We start from the raw sequence: 26055 nt of genomic DNA, 5'->3' as shown, positions 1-26055 counted from the left end.
TCCCATTTGTACTTTAACTCTTTGCACATTGTTACAACACTGTATATATACATAATATAACATTTGAAATGTCTTTATTCTTTTGAAACTTCTGAGTGTAATGTTTACTGTTAATATTTATTGTTTATTTCACTTTTGTTTACTATCTACTTCACTTGCTTTGGCAATGTTAACATATGTTTCCCATGCCAATAAAGCCCTTAAATTGAAATTGAATTGAATTGAATTGAGAGAGAGAGAGAGAGAGAGAGAGAGAGAGAGAGAACTGTGTTGGTGTCATTTCAACAGAAGTGGTGATGTTCTCCACATTCACCACAGATGGATTAGCATCTTCTGTGTCCGAGTAAACACACACTTACCCTCTCTTCAGCCAAATTGCAGGACTTGTTGTGGAGGCTGGTATGATTTTGGCAATGCTGGACCAGGCCACTGCTGGTTGAGGATGATGTTTTTGTCTTTTCTCAAAAGAATGTCTTCTGCACAAAGAGCTAAATAGTAATTGCTTATTTGGTTTTTAAATGTCCACCTTTGAATATATTTTATGAAAAAACTCATGGATACTTAGCTACAAAAACAAGATTATACAATTCGTAATGTTAGTAATTGATCATTTTAATGAGGGAAAGGCCAGTGTGTCCATTACAGTTATTATTCCTCAGTGTATCACGTGTCACCTTTAATGGGGTAGTGTGTGTGTGTGTGAGTTTGCCTGTGTGTTCTCTGCTGTTAGTCTACATCTCTTCTAAGACATTTGCTCCTACCCCAGCCATGACCAGCCATCCACCTCAGTGTGAGCTACTCCCACACCTCGTCTGGTCAGATGTAGCTGTGGTGTGAGATGCTGTTTTAATAATGAGATCTTCTGCTCATCTATAATTTATAGAACTGCACCTCCTCAGGTTTCTGTCCTGGCATGGCAGTCATTATCATTCTCATCACATATTCACAGGACTGTCCTTCCTCACACAACAGCAAGCTTTTGTCTAGTTACCCTTAGCAACACTTCTCTCAATTATGAAGCGGTTTTGAACGGTTTACAGGAGGTACAGAACAATGTCTGTCGATCTGTCCTTGGCTTTGTTATCCATCTTTGACTCTGGAATTTCATTCAGAGACAGGTAAGATGGAGACGAGACACTTTGTTATACAGTGTGTGAAGCCGTCAAAAAGAAACACAAAGTCAATGGCTGCACGACCATGGCTTTGAAGCCAACATTAACTGTTTTGAGTTGTTTTCAGTGGACCTGCTGGCTGATGTGTCCTGAATAGTTTTTTGTGTGTCTCTCTCTCAGATGCACCACGTTGCATTATGACCAAGATCTGCCCTCCACCTCCATCGTCATCACTTTCCACAACGAGGCCCGCTCCACTCTGCTACGGACCATCAGGAGGTAAGAGATCCCTCTGCCCTGTTACCAGTGGTGATTCTAGCATGTAAATCTTGGTGGGGCAAACAGAAACAAAAAAATTGGGATGAATGCCAGCAAAGCCACTACACAACACAACACTAAACAATACATTAATTGCACTATAACGGTGACAAGCGTTGCCCACAAACTGTTAGGGCCTTCATAAAGCTGTCCCAACAGCAGAGCTTTCTTTTCAGCACCATGGAGTGAATCCTTACCACCGCTACACCTGGCTATCAGCGGAGCCTTGTCTGGCAGCGAAACAGTTCATTCAGCCTCATTTACTGCCTTTTTTAAAAACATAGCTGATATGTGACCGACCGCCTTGATTCGGTCTTATGTAGCAAAATTTGAAATTGTGTTTTTTACATTGGATAAAAGCAGAGACACAGAGCTACAAAATGGTATATCATACACTGCATTTGAGGGAACAATGGAAAAGTAATTCTGCTTTGAAAGTTGATAAACTTGTACTCTCATTTTTGAGAAAATGGCCTTTGAATGTTTTGGTACCTACTGAAGAGCTCTTCTTTGCCTACACCCATTTAGCATCGTTCACACCCTCTTAAGCTTTAGCTCCACCCATCTCGTTTCGCTCTCGGAGCGTTCAGAGCGCACACTTGACGCTCTGGCCGATGAGTAGGGTTGATCCGAGCGTTCTGACCTCACAACGGCAGTTAAGCACCCAAGCTAACTGGCTAACATTGGCTAGCTTGCTAGCTACTTCCAGACATAAATGAGAGAACAACCCACTGACCATTTTACTTGCCCTAGCAGAGCTGGTTAGGCTGTTTTCATGTTATCCAGAGCATTGGTGACTGTAACTGTGCTGCTGGCAACAATTGAATTACCTTTTTTGCTGATGTTTACTGACACTGACCATATTCAACGGGTGTTGTGCGTTCGTAAATTCATCAGTTATTCTGCGCTCTGGCATACTCAGACTGAATTTACGAACGTAGCCGAAATGGTTAGTTGCATAGTGGAGTCTTTTGTTTAGACATGTAGCTAGCTAGCTAGGTAAACAATTAACCATAATCCCAACTCATGACGTTACTAACCTGCATGAATCTGCAGGTAGCTAACCAACCAGGTTCAATGTTAGCAAGCAAATGGCTCTGAGATACGAATAATAAGATCATACACGTAACGTTAGCTAGCGAGCCAGCCAGCTAACATTAGCTAGCTAGCTAACAGTACACTTTAACTTGAAATGAAACCACTTTCTGTCAAAATTAGAAACGTGTAATATCTGAAAATGTAGCTAGCTAGACTCTCTTACCCGTATACAACATGGATGGACACGTCTCCCTGTCACGGATGCAATGGTTACCCTTATATTGAAGATGGAATCCGGAGACAGGTGTTTTCTCCATCTCTTTAGCTATCATACTCTAATTCCACTGATTTCAAAACTCGATCCTCCAGAAAGTGTAGAGTAATACTTATGCAGCTCCACTACATTTACATTACATTTTAGTCATTTAGCAGACGCTCTTATCCAGAGCGACTTACAGTTAGTGAATACATATTTTTTATACTGGCCCCCCATGGGAATTGAACCCGCTACCCTGGCGTTGCAAACGCCATGCTCTATCAACTGAGCTACATCCCTGCCGGCCATTCCCTCCCCTACCCTGGACGACGCTGGGCCAATTGTGCGCCGCCCATGAGTCTCCCGGTCGCGGCCGGCTGCGACAGAGCCTGGACAGAGCCACTACACGATACATTTAAAAAAAAGCTGCGTTAGACAGGATTACCTACACATACTGACCAGCTCAAATAGACAGAAGCGTGCTATATGGCAGACCAATCCGAACACCTCTCTCGGCATGTCCAGCCCACTCATTATCTCAGCCAATCATGGCTAGTGGGAAGGTTGCTGTCTTTTTCTGTGCCTTAACCAACTAGGCTCGTAATTTAACAATTGTATTCGTATTTACAGATGGCATACAAGGTTGTTATTAAGGCACATGAAAGTTCACATGTTCCAGAAGGCATTTCTGCCAGAAAACACATTTTTATAAAAAAAAATCAAGTTTACCTTCAAATGGCTCTCCTGTGAAGTAGCGACCCGCAACATACGCCTAGTTTCCTGAAACAAGTCACATATGGCTGACTTGCTTAAACAAATGTTGTTTCTACTGACAATTGAGATGTACAAACTATGGCATAAGGGAACGATGAGCGGATAAGAGGTGTTCTGACAAAGAGGGTTCTGACAAACAGAGTAAAACTCACGGACGACTAGTAAAGCTCAAACCAAGTTTATTAACCCACTGGGCCAAACAGCTGAAAAAGACAAAGACATGTTCCCACCAGCACAAGTATTTATACCCTCCTTTAGGCAGAGTCTCCTCCTTGCACCTCTAAACACTACATCTTTGTTGCTAGGCAGGAAGTTAAGTGATGTGTATAATAAAACTGTTCCTTCTCCCTTCATCTAACCTGACCTGACCTCGGCCCACATTCCTCACTAATCCACAGCCACCCTTATCAATGACCACAACCAAGTGATTGCCTTTTCCCTCACTCAGTAACTTTCCAAACCCCTCATTCTTATCCACCCTCCATTGACCCCACCATATACACTACCAGTCAAAAGTTTGGACACACCTACTCATTCAAGGGTTTTAATTTATTTTTACTATTTTCTACATTGTAGAATAATAGTGAAGACATCAAAACTATGAAATAACACATATGGAATCATGTAGTAAACAAAAAAGTGTTAAACAAATCAAAGTGTATTTTATATTTGAGAATCTTTAAATAGCCACACTTTGCCTTGATGACAGCGTTACACACTCTTGGCATTCTCTCAATCAGCTTCACCTGGAATGCTTTTCCAACAGTCTTGAAGGAGTTCCCACATATGCTGAGCACTTGTTGGCTGCTTTTCCTTCACTCTGCGGTCCGACTCATCCCAAACCATCTCAATTGGGTTGAGGTCGGGGGATTGTGGAGGCCAGGTCATCTGATGCAGCACTCCATCACTCTCCTTCTTGGTAATTAATAATATAATATGCCATTTAGCAGACGCTTTTATCCAAAGCGACTTACAGTCATGCGTGCATACATTTTTTGTGTATGGGTGGTCCCGGGGATCGAACCCACTACCTTGGCGTTACAAGCGCCGTGCTCTACCAGCTGAGCTACAGAGGTAAAATAGCCCTTACACAGCCTGGAGGCGTGTTGGGTCATTGTCCTGTTGAAAAACAAATGATAGTCCCACTAAGCCCAAACCAGATGAGAGGGCGTATCGCTGTAGAATGCTGTGATAGCCATGCTGGTTAAGTGTGCCTTGAATTCTAAATAAATCACAGACAGTGTCACCAGCAAAGCACCCCCACAACATCACACCTCCTCCTCCATGCTTTATGGTGGGAAATACACATGCAGAGATCATCCGTTCACCCACACCGCGTCTCACAATGACACAGCGGTTGGAACCAAAAATCTCAAATTTAGACTCCAGACCAAAGGACACATTTCCACCGGTCTAATGTCCATTGCTCGTGTTTCTTGGCCCAAGCAGGTCTCTTCTTCTTATTGGTGTCCTTTAGTAGTGGTTTCTTTGCAGCAATTCGACCATGAAGGCCTGATTCACAGTCCCCTCTGAACAGTTGATGTTGAGATGTGTCTGTTACTTGAACTCTGTGAAGCATTTATTTGAGCTGTAATTTCTGAGGCTGGTAACTCTAATGAACTTATCCTCTGCAGCAGAGTTAACTCTGGGTCTTCCATTCCTGTCACGGTCCTCATGAGAGCCAGTTTCATCATGGCGCTTGATGGTTTTTGCGACTGCACTTGAAGAAACTTTCAAAGTTCTTGAAATGTTCCGTATTGACTGACCTTTATGTCTGAAAGTAATGATGGACTGTCGTTTCTCTTTGCTTATTTGAGCTGTTCTTGACATAATATGGACTTGTTATTTTACCAAATAGGGCTATCTTCTGTATACCCCCCCTACCTTGTCACAACACAACTGATTGGCTCAAACGCATTAAGAAGGAAAGAAATTCCACAAATTATCTTTTAAGAAGGCACAGCTGTTAATCGAAATGCATTCCAGGTGACTACCTCATGAAGCTTGTTGAGAGAATGCCAAGAGTGTGCAAAGCTGTCATCAAGGCAAAGGGTGGCTATTTGAAGAATCTCAAATATAAAATATTTTGATTTGTTTAACACTTTTTGGGTTACTACATGATTCCATATGTGTTATTTCATAGTTTTGATGTCTTCACTATTATTCTACAATAAATAAAGAAAAACCCTGGAATGAGTAGGTGTGTCCAAACCTTTGACTAGTACTGTGCATTCCTCATACATGTAATCATTAACTTCTAGTATGGTAAGTATTTCAAGCTACACTCCAACAGAGGCAATCCGTAATTTCCATTAAGACATTAATAAGCGAGCTAGGACGGACGTAGTCAATGTAACTATTTGTTCAGCACTTTTGAAATGTACAGCGACAGAATTCAGAACATGGGCCGTTCTTACAGTATTCTCCCTGTACACCAAGTCAGAACCATAGGATAAATAAAGGGGACATATAAGCAGACAAAGAAAGCTCTTACAATATTCAATGATTACATTTCTATAAAACAGGCTATAGGCTACATGTGCACCACCAAGTCAGAACAGTAGGCTAAGTTATGAGAAAATGGACCAAATTATTAGGGTGAGGCACATGGGCTACTAACAGCTTACTACACAACATACACTTAGTATTACTTTCTTTGCTACAGTATACATATCTCCCTGGCTGTAACGTCGACACAGGGAGTCAGGAAGCAGGTGCAGTTAGTGAGTTTAATACATTTAGCAGACGCTCTTATCCAGAGCGACTTACAAATTGGTGCATTCACCTTATAGCCAGTGGGATAACTACTTTACAATATGTATATATATTTTTTTTCTTTCTTTGATGTGGGGTAAGGGGGGTGGGGGGGGGTTAGAAGGATTACTTTATCCTATCCCAGGTATTCCTTAAAGAGGTGGGGTTTCAAGTGTCTCTGGAAGGTGGTGTGTGACTCCGCTGTCCTGGCGTCGTGAGGGAGCTTGTTCCACCATTGGGGTGCCAGAGCAGCGAACAGTTTTGACTGGGCTGAGCGCGAACTGTGCTTCCGCAGAGGTAGGGGGGCCAGCAGGCCAGAGGCGGATGAACACAATGCCCTCGTTTGGGTGTAGGGACTGATCAGAGCCTGAAGGTACGGAGTTGCCGTTCCCCTCACAGCTCCGTAGGCAAGCACCATGGTCTTGTAGCAGATGCGAGCCTCAACTGGAAGCCAGTGAAGTGTGCGGAGGAGCGGGGTGACGTGAGAGAACTTGGGAAGGTTGAACACCAGACGGGCGGCGGCATTCTTGATGAGTTGTAGGGGTTTAATGGCACAGGCAGGGAGGCCAGCCAACAGTGAGTTGCAGTAATCCAGACGGGAAATGACAAGTGCCTGGATTAGGACCTGTGCCGCTTCCTGTGTAAGGCAGGGTCGTACTCTCCGAATGTTGTAGAGCATGAACCTACAGGATCGGGTCACCGCCTTGATGTTAGCGGAGAACGACAGGGGGTTGTCCAGGGTCACGCCAAGGCTCTTTGCACTCTGGGAGGAGGACACAACAGAGTTGTCAACCGTGTTGGCAAGATCATGGAACGGACAGTCCTTCCCCGGGAGGAAGAGCAGCTCCGTCTTGCCGAGGTTCAGCTTGAGGTGGTGATCCGTCATCCATACTGATATGTCTGCCAGACATGCAGAGATGCGATTCGCCACCTGGTTATCAGAAGGGGGAAAGGAGAAGATTAGTTGTGTGTCGTCTGCGTAGCAATGATAGGAGAGGCCATGTGAGGATATGACAGAGCCAAGTGACTTGGTGTATAGCGAGAATAGGAGAGGGCCTAGAACTGAGCCCTGGGGGACACCAGTGGTGAGAGCACGTGGTGCGGAGACAGATTCTCGCCACACCACTTGGTAGGAGCGACCGGTCAGGTAGGACGCAATCCAAGAGTGAGCCGCGCCGGAGATGCCCAACTTGGAGAGGGTGGAGAGGAGGATCTGATGGTTCACAGTATCAAAGGCAGCAGACAGGTCTAGAAGGACAAGAGCAGAGGTGAGAGAGTTAGCTTTAGCAGTGCGGAGAGCCTCCGTGACACAGAGAAGAGCAGTCTCAGTTGAATGACCAGTCTTGAAACCTGACTGGTTTGGATCAAGAAGGTCATTCTGAGAGAGATAGCAAGAGAGTTGGCTAAAGATGGCACGCTCAAGATTTTTGGAGAGAAAAGAAAGGGATACTGGTCTGTAGTTGTTGACATCAGAGGGATCGAGTGTTGGTTTTTTGAGAAGGGGTGCAACTCTCGCTCTCTTGAAGACGGAAGGGACATAGCCAGCGGTCAAGGATGAGTTGATGAGCGAGGTGAGGTAAGGGAGAAGGTCACCGGAGATGGTCTGGAGAAGAGAGGAGGGGATAGGGTCAAGCGGGCAAGTTGTTGGGCGGCCGGCCGTCACAAGTCGCAAGATTGCATCTGGAGAGAGAGGGGAGAAAGAAGTCAAAGCATAGGGTAGGGCAGTGTGAGCAGGACCAGCAGTGTCATTTGACTTAACAAACGAGGATCGGATATCGTCAACCTTCTTTTCAAAATGGTTGACGAAGTCATCCACAGAGAGGGAGGGGGGGGGAGGAAGAGGAGGATTCAGCAGGGAGGAGAAGGTGGCAAAGAGCTTCCTAGGGTTAGAGGCAGATGCTTAGAATTTAGAGTGGTAGAAAGTGGCTTTAGCAGCAGAAACAGATGAAGAAAATGTAGAGAGGAGGGAGTGAAAAGATGCCAGGTCCGCAGGGAGTCTAGTTTTCCTCCATTTCCGCTCGGCTGCCCGGAGCCCTGTTCTGTGAGCTCGCAATGAGTCGTCAAGCCACGGAGCAGGAGGGGAGGACCGAGCCGGCCGGGAGGATAGGGGACATAGAGAGTCAAAGGATGCAGAAAGGGAGGAGAGGAGGGTTGAGGAGGCAGAATCAGGAGATTGGAGGGAGAAGGATTGAGCAGAGGGAAGAGATGATAGGATGGAAGAGGAGAGAGTAGCGGGAGAGAGAGAGTGAAGGATGCGACGGCGCATTACCATCTGAGTAGGGGCAGAGTGAGTAGTGTTGGAGGAGAGCGAGAGAGAAAAGGATACAAAGTAGTGGTCAGAGAAATGGAGGGGAGTTGCAGTGAGATTAGTAGAAAAACAGCATCTAGTAAAGATGAGGTCAAGCGTATTGCCTGCCTTGTGAGTAGGGGGGGACGGTGAGAGGGTGAGGTCAAAAGAGGAGAGGAGGTGAAAGAAGGAGGCAGAGAGAAATGAGTCAAAGGTAGACGTAGGGAGGTTGAAGTCACCCAGAACTGTGAGGGGTGAGCCATCCTCAGGAAAGGAACTTATCAAGGCGTCAAGCTCATTGATGAACTCTCCAAGGGAACCTGGAGGGCGATAAATGACAAGGATGTTAAGCTTGAATGGGCTAGTGACTGTGACAGCATGGAATTCAAATGAGGAGATAGACAGATGGGTCAGGGGAAAAAGAGAGAATGTCCACTTGGGAGAGATGAGGATTCCTGTGCCACCACCCCGCTGACCAGATGCTCTCGGGGTATGCAAGAACACATGGTCAGATGAGGAGAGAGCAGTAGGAGTAGCAGTGTTTTCAGTGGTAATGTTAGGCCTACTGCTGCTAGGTAGCTCTCTCTCTGCTCTCTCCCTCCCCTCTGTCTGTCCTTGATTGCAGGAGTGAAGTCTGGTGTGCGGGAGTCAGGGTTCCAGCTGCAGCTCATTCACCATAATCACCTCAGCCTTTAAGACCCTGTCAAACTTTCCACTCATCGTCAGATCATAGTCAAGACAACCATATATTTGGAACCTGACTCCTGCCTCCGCTTCACTCCTGCCACCACCATCCTGCTCTCCACTATCGGGCCTCTCCTTTGGACTCACCACGGACACTAGGACATTACGGTACCACACCTGCCCTGACCTGGATCTGTACCCTCCCTGTAACCTGGACTTGCTCTTCCCCATTTATTGGAAACCTGGACTATTGAACATTATAATAAACCTGTTAAAACTTCTCTGGCTTGGTGTACTTGTCTGCATTTGGGTTCTATCCAGTTAAATCATAACAGTATGATCTGAACAACATGAACCCAGCAGACAGTAGCTCGGATACCACCCCAGAGTGCACTCAAATTTGGACTGCCATAGCCAATCAGGGCATTCTACTTGGCCAACATGATACCCTGTTTAAGACGATTGCTGAGGACAGTCAGGTGCTGCTTAATCAGGTTCAATTACTCACCAATCAAGTGTCTGCCCTTACTACCCCTTCAGCCCAGATCAGAGAGCCTTTTGTTCCTGCTCCAGAGCGCTATGACGGGAACATGGGAACCTGTGGCGATTTTTTGACTCAATGCTCGTTAGTGTTTGAACAACAGCCCCTCACCTACGCCTCAGAAAGAGCCCGTATTGCCTACCTTATCAACTCTACTAGCGGTTCCGCTCGTGCCTGGGGATCCGCGGTCTGGGAGAGTCAGTCGGACATTTGCAACGCTTATGTGGCCTTCACCACGGAGATGAGGAAGGTTTTTGACCACCCCGTACGAGGCAAGGAGGCTGCGAAACGGTTGTTTTCTCTTCGGCAGGGGGCTCGTAGTGTGGCGGAGATGGCAGTGGAGTTTCGGACTTTAGCAGCAGTGAGTGGTTGGAATGACGAGGCATTACAAGGAGTGTTCATCAATGCTTTGTCTGAGACTTTAAAAGATGAATTGGTGTCATATGATGAATCGCCTACGCTGGATAATCTTATTTCACTCACTATCAGGTTGGATAATCGGATTCGGGAGCGCCGCCGGGAGAGGAGTGTTAGTTCCAAGCAACCTGTCTGTCATCAACAAACTCCTTCCTGCATCGTCCCTACGGAGAGAGCCGTGTCTTCCCGAGTCGATACGAGGAGCACTGAACCCGAAGCCATGGAGGTGGGTCGTGCACGGTTGTCCTCAGAGGAGCGTGCACGTCGTATTCAGGCTCGGGTCTGCCTGTATTGTGGAGAAGCTGGTCATTTCGTTCCTTCCTGCCCAGTTCGTCCGGGGAAAAGGGCCGGCTCATCATTTATGGGAGAAGTTTTGGTGAGCCGAGCAGCGGATTCTTCCTCTTCTCCCCGCATTCTGCTCCAGGCATCCCTCCAGTGGCAGTCCCAGAATTTCTCTGTTAGTGCGCTGATTGACTCTGGTGCCGACGAAAGCTTTTTGGATAGAAAGTGGGCTCAACAAATGGATTTGGAGACTGTTCCTATGGACTGTCCGCTGCAGGCTAAGGGTCTAAATGGACAATTGTTGACCCGCATTACCCATCAGACTGTTCCTGTTTGTCTTAGAGTGTCGGGAAATCATCAGGAGAACATTCAATTCCATATTATCGACTGCCCACAGACTCCCCTGGTCCTTGGTATCCCCTGGCTCATAAAACACAATCCACACATTGATTGGGTGACAGGTAGCATTGTTTCATGGAGCACATTTTGTCATGTGAATTGTTTGTGTTCTGCTCAGACTCCTGCCGGTACTGTGCCTCAACCTCCACTGGAGTCCATGGATCTTTCTGCTGTTCCTGACGTGTATCATGACCTGGCATCCGTTTTCTGCAAACACAGAGCTACTTCTCTTCCTCCTCACCGGCCTTACGACTGCGCCATTGACCTCCAGCCAGGAGCCCCGCTCCCCAGCAGTCGCCTGTACAATCTCTCCCGGCCGGAGACGGAGGCTATGGAGAACTACATTCGGGACTCCTTGGCGGCAGGTATTATGCGTCCTTCCTCGTCACCTGTAGGAGCGGGATTCTTTTTGTTGCTAAGAAGGATAAGACCCTCAGACCCTGTATTGATTACCGTGGACTTAACAACATCACCATTAAGAACAAGTATTCTCTGCCTTTGATTAATTCTGCTTTTCCCCTCCTTCATGGTGCTACCATCTTTACGAAACTGGATCTACGAAATGCGTATCACCTGGTGCGCATTCGTAAGGGTGATGAATGGAAGACTGCCTTCAACACACCCTTGGGACATTTTGAGTATCGGGTTATGCCTTTTGGGTTGTCTAATGCCCCTGCTGTTTTTCAGGCACTAGTCAATGATGTCCTTCGGGACATGTTGAATCGGTTTGTTTTTGTCTATCTGGATGATATCTTGATTTTCTCAGAGTCCTCCCAGGAACATGAACTGCATGTGCGCCAGGTGTTGCAAAGGTTGTTGGAGAACAAACTGTTTGTGAAGATGGAGAAATGTGAATTTCATGTGTCTGAGACCTCTTTTTTGGGTTACATTATAGCTCAGGGGGAGCTGCGGATGGACCCAGCTAAGATCTCTGCTGTCACGGACTGGCCAGCTCCCTCTACCCGCAAACAACTTCAACGATTCCTGGGGTTTGCGAACTTCTATAGGAGGTTCATCAAGGACTACAGCCGCATTGCGGTGCCACTCACCGCTCTCACCTCCATCTCACGACCGTTCGCTTGGAATGAAGGGGCCGAATCAGCGTTCGAAGAACTGAAACATCGCTTCGCCTCGGCTCCCATTCTGATGCAGCCGGACCCCGACCGCCAGTTTGTCGTGGAGGTGGATGCATCCGACACTGGGGTAGGTGCAGTGTTGTCACAACGTTCTCCTGAAGATAACAAACTGCATCCCTGTGCTTTTCTCTCAAGGAAACTTTCTCAGGCAGAGAGGAATTATGATGTTGGAAATCGTGAACTGCTCGCCGTTAAGCTGGCTCTCGAGGAGTGGCGACATTGGTTGGAGGGGGCGGAACAACCCTTCATCGTTTGGACGGATCATAAGAATCTGGCTTACCTCCAGTCAGCGAAGCAGCTCAACCCCCGTCAAGCCAGGTGGGCACTATTTTTTGGGAGATTCAATTTTTCTCTGTCTTACCGTCCTGGGTCACGCAACGTCAAGCCTGACGCCCTGTCTCGTGTTCATTCGGCTGTTGATACTGGTAGTAACCCTGAACCCATTTTGCCTCCTACCTGCAGTATTGCAGTCATCACATGTGACATCGAGGGGATTGTTAGACAGGCTCAACATCATCAAGCTGACCCTGGGAGGGGTCCTCCTAACCGGATGTTTGTCCCTGAGTCTGCTCGCTCCCAGGTACTTCAGTGGGCTCACTCGTCTCCCCTTACCTGTCACCCTGGAGTTTCGCGGACCCTTGACTTTGTGCGACGGAAGTTCTGGTGGGCCACGATGGAGGCGGACACTCGAGCCTTCATTGCTGCTTGTACGGTATGTGCACGAAGTAAAAACTCCACCCAGGCCAGCGCTGGTCATCTACGACCTCTACCTATACCCAGCCGGCCCTGGTCGCATATCGCTATGGATTTTGTCACTGGACTTCCCCCTCATCTGGTAAGACTGTCATTCTTACGGTGATTGATCGTTTTTCTAAGTTCGCTCATTTTTTGGCCCTACCTAAACTGCCCACTGCCAGAGAGACGGCTGATATTTTGGTTGAACATGTGTTCCGCTCTCATGGTCTACCCACGGATATTGTCTCTGACAGGGGTCCCCAGTTTGTCTCCCAGGTGTGGAAAGCTTTCTGTAAAGCTTTGGGCATTACATCCAGCCTGTCCTCTGGATATCACCCCCAGACCAACGGGCAAGCCGAGAGAGCGAACCAGGAGATGGAGACCGCACTTCGCTGTGTCACTGGGTCTAACCCTGGGTCATGGAGCTCCATGCTCCCCTGGGTGGAATATGCTCATAACACCTTGACTAACGCTTCCTCTGGTTTGTCTCCTTTTCTGTGTGCTCTGGGTTATCAACCTCCCCTGTTCCCTTCCCAAGAGAGGGAACTTGCGGTACCCTCGGTGCAGTCCCACATGCGCCGCTGCTGCAAGGTCTGGAGGAAGGCCAGGGTAGCTCTGTCCCGAGCTTCGGCGTACATGCAGAGGCAAGCCAACCGTCACCGGTCCCAGGCTCCCGGTTACTCTCCTGGTCAAGAGGTATGGCTGAAGTCACGGGACCTTCCATTGAAGGTGGAGTCGAAGAAGATGGCGCCTCGTTTTATAGGACCGTTCAAGATACTGTCTATTGTTAACCCCTGCGCGGTTAAGCTACAGCTTCCTGCCTCCCTACGGGTTCATTCCACCTTTCATGTTTCCCAGATTAAGCCTGTGTCGGTTAGCCCTTTGTGCCCGCCCTCTCGTCCCCCTCCTCCGCCCAAGATCGTGGGTGGGGGTCCGGTCTCACTGTCCGGCGACTTCTGGATGTTCGCCGCCGGGGTCGTGGTTTCCAGTACCTGGTGGATTGGGAGGGTTATGGTCCTGAGGAACGTTCCTGGGTGCCCAGGAGCTTCATTGTGGATCCTGCTCTGGTTCGTGAGTTTCATAGGTTACATCCTGATAAACCCTGTCGGCCGCCAGGTGGCGTCCGTAGAGGGGAGGGGGTACTGTTAGGCCTACTGCTGCTAGGTAGCTCTCTCTCTGCTCTCTCCCTCCCCTCTGTCTGTCCTTGATTGCAGGAGTGAAGTCTGGTGTGCGGGAGTCAGGGTTCCAGCTGCAGCTCATTCACCATAATCACCTCAGCCTTTAAGACCCGGTCAAACTTTCCACTCATCGTCAGATCATAGTCAAGACAACCATATATTTGGAACCTGACTCCTGCCTCCGCTTCACTCCTGCCACCACCATCCTGCTCTCCACTATCGGGCCTCTCCTTTGGACTCACCACGGACACTAGGACATTACGGTACCACACCTGCCCTGACCTGGATCTGTACCCTCCCTGTAACCTGGACTTGCTCTTCCCCATTTATTGGAAACCTGGACTATTGAACATTATAATAAACCTGTTAAAACTTCTCTGGCTTGGTGTACTTGTCTGCATTTGGGTTCTATCCAGTTAAATCATAACAGGTAATCCATGTTTCCGTCAGCGCCAAGAAGTCGAGGGACTGGAGGGTAGCATAGGCTGAGATGAACTCTGCCTTGTTGGCCGCAGAACGGCAGTTCCAGAGGCTGCCGGAGACCTGGAACTCCACGTGGGTCGTGCGTGCAGGGACCTCCAGGTTAGAGAGGCAGCAGCCACGCGGTGTGAGGCGTTTGTATAGCCTGTGCGGAGAGGAGAGAACAGGGATTGACAGAGGCATAGTTGACAGGCTACAGAAAATGGCTACAATAATGCAAAGGAGATCGGAATTAAATTAACTAAACATCTGGGAAAGCGAGAGAGCGGGGCCTCCCTCACTTACGTTTCACTGAAACACCCAAATATAACTCTCCCAACTTCCACCTCAGAAACTATAATTGTTGTAAACTACAGCGGTTCAATGTTTTCTAGGAATAGACTAACTTAGTTTATTCAGCTAGCTAACTTGGTACAGTATTCTTCCGTGAAAACCGTCCAGGGCACCTAGTCATATGACGCCACAGTCAACTAGCATGCTGGACTCCAACAACACGGTTTAGCACCAATACTCGGCCACAACAAACCACCAGTGTGTCAACACGCCAAGCAGATCATACGTGTCCGTGTCTAACGTTGTGGGTTAGTCCCGACAGCTTGAGCGAGTCCGTCGTCAATTTATTCAGCCAGTTATTTAGCTAGAATAGTTAGCATACTAGCTAGCCATTGCTTTCTGCCAACGAAGAAACCCGTCCTCCCACGGCACGAACACACAGAGAGAGCCAAGCTAACGTTAACTAGTCACCCATGTCCCGAATTCCCTTGAACGACTCTGGCTACCAGTATGTCAAAACAAAACACAAATGTAGGTTATAACTTACCCCTAGCAGCTACTGTTAGCTAGCCAAGTGCAAAGCTAGCCACTGAATTGACTCAGCCAGTTCGCGTCTGTTCGCTAGGTCGTTCCAGCTATTGTTTAGTAGCTATCCAGGTAGCAACAAGCTAGCTACATTTCGAGCACAGTAGCTACTTACTACCTAACGTTAACGCTTCAGACAATGAGGTTAGAAAAACAGCTGAATGGTAGGCATTATTGTATGTAATTATTGTAGGCAGCTAGCTGGCGTAAATACAGGTACTCTCAGGCGTGAAACAACTATCCACAGTTGCTAATAGTTACCAGTAGCTACCCGCTAGCTAGTCCAGGTAGTGGGTTAGCTAGCTTCGTGCTTCACCGGGCTCAGCCGAATACAATACTTACCTACAATAATTACATACAACAACCCACGATAACTACCTACAATCTAAATACATAGTTTAAGCTTTACTCGACAAAGCTTAAACTATGTATATAAGCCATATAAGCCAAGCTTACCTCCCGCCAGAGAGAGACACAACCTCACCCGATGACGTTTACAACTATTAATACTAATAAACGTAGAATGATACAAAACAAGAAAAACTTCTGACAAGGAAACATAACCAATACTGCCTGAAGAGTGATGCTAGGAAGTGCTAGATAAAGGAGGAGTAATTAGGGTAGTGATGGAGTCCAGGTGTGCCTCATGATGGGGCGCAGGTGTGCATAATGACGGTTGCCAGGTGTACGTAATGATGGGTTGCCAGGTCCGGTGGTTAGTAGACTGGCGACGTTGCGCACCGGAGAGGGGGAGCGGGTGAGACGGGACACTGGCATATTACATCATTTATACAGCAGCATACAATGTATTTTTGGACTCACCTTGTTGTGCTGTGCTCACTTGAACAGGAAGGTGGCTCGGCGGTCCTTCTTGTGGGCTCTAGAAAGAGGCCCGAGTTCCCAACTTTGGATTCCGAGTTGGATGAGTTGGACGAGTTGTTATTTTCAGTATTTTCCCAGTCTGAGCGAGTTCCCAGTTGTCTTGAAATCACTGAAGTCTGAGATTTCCCAGTTCCGAGTTTCCAGTTGTTCTGAACGCGACAGAAGTCATGCTGGATTGACAGCATGGCCAATGTATTCAAACTTACCAATTGGATATCACGAAATTGGGGAGAAAAACGGGGTAAAAAATCAAATAAAGGGTATCCCGAGTGGCGCAGCAGTCTAAGGCACTGCATCGCAGTGCTAAAGGCGTCACTACAGACCCAGGTTCGATCCCAGGCTGTGTCGCAGCCGGCCGTGACTAGGAGACCCATGAGGCAGCACACAAATGACCCAGCGTCATCAGGGTTAGGGGAGGGTTTTGCCGCCAGGGATGTCCTTGTCCCATCGCGATCTAGCGACTCCTAGTGGTGGGCCGGGCACATGCATGCTGACTTCGGTCGCCAGCTGTACGGTGTTTACTCTGACACATTGGTGCGACTGGCTTCCAGGTGTCAAGCAGCAGTGCGGCTTGGCAGGGTTGTGTTTCGGAGGACGCATGGCTCTCGACCTTCACCTCTCCCGAGTCCGTACGGGAGTTGCAGCGATGGGACAAGACTGTAACTACCAATTGGATTCGGCGGATCGGATATCACGAAAATGGGGAGAAAAGGGGGCAAAATGTGCAAACAAAATACGTTTAAAAAAGCTCAACATTCACATGCAACGCCATGAGCCACAAGTTACGATATTGTCTCATCGCTGCAACTCCCCTACGGACTCGGCGAAGGTCAAGAGCCAAGCCGCACTGCTTCTTGACACACTGCTCGCTTAACCCGGAAGCCAGGCGCATCAATGTGTCGAAGGAAACTCCTTCTGCAGGCGCCCGGCCTGCCACAAGGAGTAGCTAAAGCACAATGAGACAAGGAATTATTAATGAGACAAGGAAATCCCGGCCGGCCAAACCCTCCCCTAACCCGGACGATGCTGGGCCATTTGTGTGCACCGTCCCATGGGTCTCCCAGTCACGGCCGGCTGTGACACAGCCTGGGATCGAACCCGAGGTTGCAGTGGCGCCTCAGCACTCATTGTTGAATTTGCCATTTTAAACTTGTTGTGTAATGTTTATGTCCAATGGCCGATGAGCACCAATACGTTTTATCTATAATTTCTCTTCATATGACAAGGATTGAAAAGGGTTTGCCAGTAGATTGTCAACTTGATTCATGATGATGACTGCTTGCCTAGCTTGCTGGCTAAGAGTTTGAAAGTATGATGTTGACATGATCAGTCCAATCAAAGCTACGGTAGATATAACGTGATTTGACGTCATTTTATCTGTGACCAATGACCTTGAGCCTTCTTGGATGGGCACTTCTAATGTAAGTCTATGGCAGAACCCCTACACTCCAACTTGTTGCAATTACTCGCTTCTCCTGCAAAAAAAATACTAAAGAAAGCAAAAAAGAGACCATGTTTGTATGCGGCTTTATTAACTCAATGATTGTTTATTTATTTTACATTGTTTGCAAACTGATATGTGACACGTATTAATGCCAGGATAACATGCAAAACAGGCACACAAAAAATTATAGGTTCTGCCCCACCTGCCCTGAATGACGCGTCGCCACTGTCTGTTACTGACCCTGGACTAGGTCACTGTCCGTTTGCTCTCAGACCTGTGCCTGACTCATATGGACTCTTCATTTAACCCTGACACCCAAGTGCCAAACCCCTCTATTGACTTCCCAGCCTGACCCTTGACCTTTTCCATAGCTGCCTCACCGCCGCCTCACCTGTCCCTGGGTGTCAGCAGCTTGCCTCGGCAGCGTTCCTTAGCACAACGCAGGCCTCCCTTCCCCTGCCAACGTCTCCTGGAGCCGGTTCAGCTCATTACAGCTGAGTAGTCAGCAGAGACCTGGGCTGTCTCTTAATGATCACACAGAGAGGACTCCTGAGTCCTGACCACCACTCCACCGGGGGAAAAACTATCCCGTTTATGACAATCCCTCCCAGTAGGTATCAGCCCGCCCGTCCCTGTGGTTTTTGGACGACTTGTCTGTTTGCAACTTTTTCACAATTACTCGCTTCTCCTGCAATAAAGTGTGTAATTGTGCCTGTAGCCACACTGTAGACTCAGGAAATAATGGTGTCTAGCTCCATGCTCCGTCCCTAACAATAGCAATGGAAGAACATCAATGGAAGTTTGCTTTCCTGATAATGAATTCATCTACAAAAGACAAAGTCTCTCTCTCTACCCGTGTGCCTTCCTCATTACAGTACATCTTTGTCCAGGGTAGTGTACTGTAGCACTCTGAGTCACATATCACCGCTGTTAAATACCTCCTGAGGTGGTACAGTACCAATACCCTCCCCGTGGCCCTCAGGGGCCTCAGCAGGTGGGGTTTATATTAGCACGGTGTTTCATGGCTGCCAGCATGTTTGTGTCATCATGGCGGCCTTCATTCTGCCTGCCTGTAATTACACAGACTCAGCCTCACTCAGCCCTCCGCCACACGCCGTCGCCGCCGGTGATGTAGCTAATAGGAAAAACAACAACAACCCTAATCTCCTGAGGTTTCTGTGCATTAATCAGGTTGTCTGTGTGTTCTGGCACCTTCCTGTGAACTGAGGCTGGCTGGGGTTCATGGGCTGGTTAGACCCAGTTATACCCCCTGACACACAGCCCACCAAGGGCTCCTCAGCCTCCCCCCCCTCTCTCTCCCTCTCTCTCTGACCTCAGCTTGCACCAGAACCAAACATTGATACAGAGCGGGTTTAAAAGCAGGCCATGGGCCTCTCTCTTTGATTTGTGTTAGTGCTGACAGGCTATTACCACAGTCCAGCCCTCAGAACTCTCTGAGATGGAGGGGGAATAGGCTGGAAACCCTCCTAAGAGCTTGCTCTCCCAGACAGAGCTGGGAGCGATAGTTCAGGAGAGGAGATGAGGAGAGGGGAAGGGGAGGATAATGATATGGATGTGAGAACAGGGTAGGTTACTGGAGGAGAGGTAGAGGGAATGAATACAGAGGAGGAGAGGGGAAAGTAGAGGAGAAGAAATAAGGGGAACAATATGAAAGAGGAATAGGAAGGAAGGGTCTGTGTTTTCATAGCCCCAGCAGGTAGAGAAAACTAAAGAACAGAGGAAAGTCACTGGCCACATATTGCACTGGGATGCTATATTCTAGTCATGTTTGGAGAGCGGGGCACTCTCAGTTCCGAACAGTACTAGAGGAGAAGTAGGTGATCATAACTTGTGTAAATGTCTCACACCTTCAGTACACACTCATGACGGTCAGCACTAAACAAATCACATAAATGAGAAAATAGTGTAGATTAGGCTATTTTTCAAATGTCACCTATTCCTGCATGTGCCACAATGGATCTCATTGATGCTGTGTTTGGTCGTAATGTATTCCTCCTACTCATCGTTTTTTACCCCTAAATGAAAAGCATTTTGGAATGCATCAGGAGAAACAGAAGTGCATTAGGCAGTCAAAGGGCATCTCTCCTGTGTTTGGGTGGTGAGTGTGGGCTTCAAAGTCCCTGTGCTCAAAGTGCAGAGCCGCCCCATAAACACTGCAGGAATCAATATAATGACATTCTAAGAGCGCAATGTACATTAAACACATTTCCGCTGCTCTGCTAACCCAGGCCTTTTGATTGTGGGTAGTAATTCCACATTGTTTGTGTACCCTTAATTCTGAAAGGAACGATTACTCAACCTTGTTTTGGAATGACGCCAATTCATCTCGTTTGTATGCTATTAGAAATTGTTAATTGCACAATATTTGTCAGTTTTGGGCTGTTTAAAAAATCTTTAGAAATAGAAGTCTGTCAATATTTCATTTCGCAGTCATCTGGCAATCAATAATATATTTTATACAGTATTTCAAGTACAGTACTATCTACATTCACAAACTTTCAAGGACACACTTTGTCTGTTTTCTCAGTGGGTTTGATGTTATTGCAACCGTCAGTGTTTCATAGTGAATGCCAAATTCTACATCAGTGTTGGGCAACGTACTTCACATGGTTTCAAGACAACTTTCACTTAAATATCTTCATATGAAACAGACTGATTATAATAAAAAGAGGGGTAAATACAGTCTAGAAGAAAGTCTACACCAATCATTAGTAATGCTGCTGTTCTAGATTTAACCCACAGGGCAATAGTCCTCCACATCCCCTGATTAGGCTGCACTTAGTGGCTGAATCAGGACTCTCTGTCTTACTGTAAAGCTTTACCTGTTGCCACCAGGAACGGATTTCTGTCAGGGGCCTTAATAAAGGCATGAGGATCCAGGGGCAGTGGAGGGTGGATGGAGTGGGATAGAGGAGGAGGACGAGGAGGGGGGAATGGAGTGATGAATGGGTCCAGCATGCACAGCGACAATGGAAGAACAGACCTACGAGCCTGACAGCGCTTCAATTACTCACCCAGACAGGGGAGGGAGGGAGGGAGGGAGAGAGGGAGAGAGGGAGAGAGGGAGAGACGCTGCAAATCCACCCGAGCCTGTGTCGTCCCCTGCCATACTTTCACCACCTATCATCGAAGCACACCTGACCAATAGTGGGATGGGATGATTATTCTGATTGGCTGTCTGGGTAGACATGTTCTGCTCTCCACTGGTGTGTGTAATCTCTCCAGGAACTTGACCAGGCTGAAAGGAGAGATAGAGGAAAGAGGTTTAGCTTTAGATGGGTGGGGGGGTGTGGTGTGAATCAGAGATGGGGAAGATAGAGAGAGAGCGAATGTGAGGGCCTGTTAGGGAGGAGGAGAGGGGTAGATGTGCCTTGATTCAGACTGGGATTAAAGGTGAAGTAATCTGAGGGAGGTGGTGTACCACTCTCTCCACCTCTCCTCGCCTCATCACCTGCTGTTCAGCCATGTGCCCCAGGAGCGGAGAGAATCTTAGAGGGAGATTTATGTGTGGTTCTTATAGTGAGAGATTCTAGTGTCAGAGGATGGTTTTGTGTGGAAAAAGAGCTGAAGCCAAAACGAGTGTTCCTGTAATTTCTCATACCCTTGTAATAGAAAACCATCCAAATGTTTAGTTATGAGAAAAAATAAGTAATCTTCAGAGCTAATGAAATATTGTTGTTTTATTTAAGCCATAATACATTCTAATAACGATAATGTCATTCTCCATTTTTCCAATAAAGCATTTCACATGACACGGAGGAAAAAGTAGATTACATTTGTTGCTCTTCTATAAAGATTGTCGTCTAGAAGAAATATAATAGTTTCTAACACTACCGCTACTCTCCTTTTCTTTTGCAGTGTGCTGAACCGGACGCCAGTCCACCTGATTCATGAGATCATCCTGGTAGATGACTACAGTGAAGATGGTGAGTAGAATAGAAGAGCAGCTGTGAGCAGAGATAGAGCTGATTCCAGGAGGAAATGGATTGGAGATGGATGTGATGAGCTCTCTCATTCTGGCTCAGCTTCCGGGAAAAAAAGGATCAGTGATTGAAAAGATTTCCCCTGTCTCTGTCAATGTGTTTTTTACAATTCAATTCCAATTCCATGCACTGTGTGGGTGACGGTTTTGAGAACATTGCATCTCACCCTGCATGAAATGTTCCCTTTCAGCAAACGACTGCCTTCTACTCACCAAGTTGCCCAAAGTAAAGTGTCTTCGGAATGACAGGAGAGAAGGTAACCTAGTTAATGTGTGTGTGTGTGTTTGTGCGTGCCTTCCTGTATGTGTGTGTGTAGAGAGTATTTTATCCGTGCAGTATACAATTGTGTCCTCAACTTGAACACACACCTTAGAGCAACGTTAGAGCATCATCCATGTGATATTGTGAGGAGGATGTTTCCCCACTAGTATCCTGCAGTAGATGATTTCAGGTTAGACCACAGGGAAAAGCGAGACAAGAGAGCAGATTCAGGCATGTGTTGACTTGAGAGGGTTGGATCTTTTTGTGTCAGACAAACCGTGATCCCATCTAGACAACGTGGGAATTGTCTGTATAAATAAATTGATTTGATTATAGCAAGACATCAAAAGGTTGACTGGAATACAGTCTGAGCACAAATACATACATCTATGAGTCATGGTTTTCAGGAAACTTATTTATCATGGTTATTATGTTGATGCTTCCTGTTTCACAACTCCACAGAGGACTTTTCTATGATGCCATACAGCACTGTTGTAATAGACTACAGTTTATACAAAAATAAATGGAAAACTAAAAAGCAGCGTGTGCTGATTGCTAGTTAAAACCCCTCTACGCTATCTGTCTGTGCTTCAGCACGTTATACAGTCTGAAGTGAAATATACAGTGGGGGAAAAAAGTATTTAGTCAGCCACCAATTGTGCAAGTTCTCCCACTTAAAAAGATGAGAGAGGCCTGTAATTTTCATCATAGGTACACGTCAACTATGACAGACAAAATTAGAAAAAAAAATCCAGAAAATCACATTGTAGGATTTTTAATGAATTTATTTGCAAATTATGGTGGAAAATAAGTATTTGGTCAATAACAAAAGTTTCTCAATACTTTGTTATATACCCTTTGTTGGCAATGACACAGGTCAAATGTTTTCTGTATGTCTTCACAAGGTTTTCACACACTGTTGCTGGTATTTTGGCCCATTCCTCCATGCAGATCTCCTCTAGAGCAGTGATGTTTTGGGGCTGTCGCTGGGCAACACGGACTTTCAACTCCCTCCAAAGATTTTCTATGGGGTTGAGATCTGGAGACTGGCTAGGCCACTCCAGGACCTTGAAATGCTTCTTACGAAGCCACTCCTTCGTTGCCCGGGTGGTGTGTTTGGGATCATTGTCATGCTGAAAGACCCAGCCACGTTTCATCTTCAATGCCCTTGCTGATGGAAGGAGGTTTTCACTCAAAATCTCACGATACATGGCCCCATTAATGATTTCCTTTACACGGATCAGTCGTCCTGGTCCCTTTGCAGAAAAACAGCCCCAAAGCATGATGTTTCCACCCCCATGCTTCACAGTAGGTATGATGTTCTTTGGATGCAACTCAGCATTCTTTGTCCTCCAAACACGACGAGTTGAGTTTTTACCAAAAAGTTATATTTTGGTTTCATCTGACCATATGACATTCTCCCAATCCTCTTCTGGATCATCCAAATGCACTCTAGCAAACTTCAGACGGGCCTGGACATGTACTGGCTTAAGCAGGGGGACACGTCTGGCACTGCAGGATTTGAGTCCCTGGCGGCGTAGTGTGTTACTGATGGTAGGCTTTGTTACTTTGGTCCCAGCTCTCTGCAGGTCATTCACTAGGTCCCCCGTGTGGTTCTGGGATTTTTGCTTACCGTTCTTGTGATCATTTTGACCCCACGGGGTGAGATCTTGCGTGGAGCCCCAGATCGAGGGAGATTATCAGTGGTCTTGTATGTCTTCCATTTCCTAACAATTGCTCCCACAGTTGATTTCTTCAAACCAAGCTGCTTACCTATTGCAGATTCAGTCTTCCCAGCCTGGTGCAGGTCTACAATTTTGTTTCTGGTGTCCTTTGACAGTTCTTTGGTCTTGGCCATAGTGGAGTTTGGAGTGTGACTGTTTGAGGTTGTGGACAGGTGTATTTTATACTGATAACAAGTTCAAACAGGTGCCATTAATACAGGTAACGAGTGGAGGACAGAGGAGCCTCTTAAAGAAGAAGTTACAGGTCTGTGAGAGCCAGAAATCTTGCTTGTTTGTAGGTGACCAAATACTTATTTTCCACCATAATTTGCAAATAAATTCATTAAAAATCCTACAATGTGATTTTCTGGAGAAAAAAATTCTCAATTTGTCTGTCATAGTTGACGTGTACCTATGATGAAAATTACAGGCCTCTCTCATCTTTTTAAGTGGGAGAACTTGCACAATTGGTGGCTGACTAAATACTTTTTTCCCCCACTGTATGGTTGAAATGCTGAGATGTGAACTCAGACAGTAACGAGATGCAGATTGCTGTGCGTGGATAGAGGTGCACTAGCCCCAGCTCTCACAGCCGTTTGAAGTTCCTCTGATCAGAGGGTTCAGCAGAGAGGTAATGGAGATGAACCCCATTTCACCTCACAGGCTGACAATCTTACCTCCAAAAACCTCCAAAAGCAGCCAGTTTCACCTAATAACACCAAGGAATATGGATACTATTTTACAGCATCCACCTCACTTACTGTATAGTACAAGAAGATAGGGTGCAGTTTTGATAATTGTTGAAGCCTTCAGTATCTTGAAGTATTTCATTGTAGGCTAGTGCAATAGACTGTTGTAGCTCATTGTTCATTGCCAAACATTTTCTTGTACTTTTATGTATATTCCCTAGGTGTATGTTTTATGATTAACTACTCATGGTGTGATCGTGATAACATACAGAAACTCAAGTCCTTTTGTTCACCCGACCTAGAATACCTCACAATCAAATGCCGACCGTATTACCTCCCAAGAGAATTCTCTTCGGTTCTAGTCACAGCCGTGTATATTCCCCCTCAAGCCGATACCACGGCGGCCCTCAAAGAACTACACTGGACTTTATGCAAACTGGAAACCATATATCCTGAGGCCGCATTTATTGTAGATGGGGATTTTAACAAAGCAAATTTGAGGAAAACGCTACCAAAATTCTACGAACACATTGACTGTAGCACTCGCACTGAGAAAACATTGGACCACTGCTACTCAGCTTTTTGAAATGCCTACAAGGCCCTCCCCCGCCCTCCCTTCTGTAGCGGGTGATTTGGACGGAGTCAGGTGCAGGAGGGTAAATCACAGAATAAATGGTTTATTCGGCAAATACAGCAGTACACAGCAATGCGTAAAACACTACAGTGCAGTATAACGGCGCACTGGAGAAAACAAAGCGGTCAAGGAGGCAGCTTCGGAGGAAGTCGTGACACCTTCGGCAAATCTGATCACGACACCATTTTGCTCCTCACTTCCTATAGGCAGAAACTCAAACAGGAAGTACCCGTGCTAAGGACTATTCAATGCTGGTCTGACCAATCGGAATCCATGCTTCAAGATTGTTTTCCTCACGCTGACTGGGATATGTTCTGGGTAGCCTCTGAGAATAACATCGACAAATACACGGATACGGTGACTGAGTTCATCAGGAAGTGTATAGGAGATGTTGTATCCACTGTGACTATTACAACCTACCCAAACCAGAAACCGTGGATAGATGGCAGCATTCGCGTAAAACTGAAAGTGCGAACCACCTCATTTAACTATGGCAAGGTGACTGGGAATATGGCAGAATACAAACAGCGTAGTTATTCCCTCCGTAAGGGACAAAGTGGAGTTGCAATTCAACGGCTCAGACACGAGACCTATGTGGCAGGGTCTACAGATAATCACGGACTACAAAGGGAAAACTAGCCACGTCGCAGACACCGACGTCTTGCTTCTGGATAAGCTAAACACCTTCTTCTCCTGCTTTGAGGATAACACAGTGCGACCGACATGGCACGCTACCAAGGACTGGGGCTCTCCTTCTCTATGGCCGATGTGAGTAAGACATTTAAGCGTCTTAACCCACGCGAGGCTGCCGGCCCAGACAGCATCCCTGGCCGTGTCCTCAGAGCATGCACAGACCAGCTGGCTGGAGTGTTTACGGACATATTCAATCTCTCCCTATCCCAGTCTGCTGTCCCCACTTTCTTCAAGGTGTCCACCATTGTTCCTGTACCCAATTAAGCAAAGGTAACTGAACTAAATGACTATCGCCCCGTAGCACTCACTTCTGTCATCATGAAGTGCTTTGAGAGGCTAGTTAAGGATCATATCACCTCTACCTTACCTGACACCCTAGACCCATTTCAATTTGCTTACCGCCCCAATAGATCCACAGATGATGCAATCGCCATCGCACTGCACACTGCCCTATCCCATCTGGACAAGAGGATTA

At 46.9% G+C, this 26055-nt stretch overlaps 1 protein-coding gene across 1 annotated transcript in view; it reads left to right on the top strand.

Annotated features, from left to right (window-relative positions):
* galnt14 (UDP-N-acetyl-alpha-D-galactosamine:polypeptide N-acetylgalactosaminyltransferase 14 (GalNAc-T14)) overlaps positions 1–26055 on the top strand; it is a 121549-nt gene that overhangs the window by 64647 nt on the left and 30847 nt on the right. Inside the window, exons 3-5 of the mRNA XM_041865043.2 lie at positions 1293–1391; positions 21455–21522; positions 21770–21835. Coding sequence (XP_041720977.1) covers positions 1293–1391; positions 21455–21522; positions 21770–21835 — 233 coding nt within the window. The remainder of the gene's footprint in view (positions 1–1292; positions 1392–21454; positions 21523–21769; positions 21836–26055) is intronic.

This window comes from Coregonus clupeaformis, chromosome 36, assembly GCF_020615455.1.
Source record: "Coregonus clupeaformis isolate EN_2021a chromosome 36, ASM2061545v1, whole genome shotgun sequence".
Lineage (NCBI taxonomy): Eukaryota > Metazoa > Chordata > Actinopteri > Salmoniformes > Salmonidae > Coregonus > Coregonus clupeaformis.
Note: the sequence above shows the minus strand (reverse complement) of the source record. Positions and strands in the feature narration are given on the sequence as shown.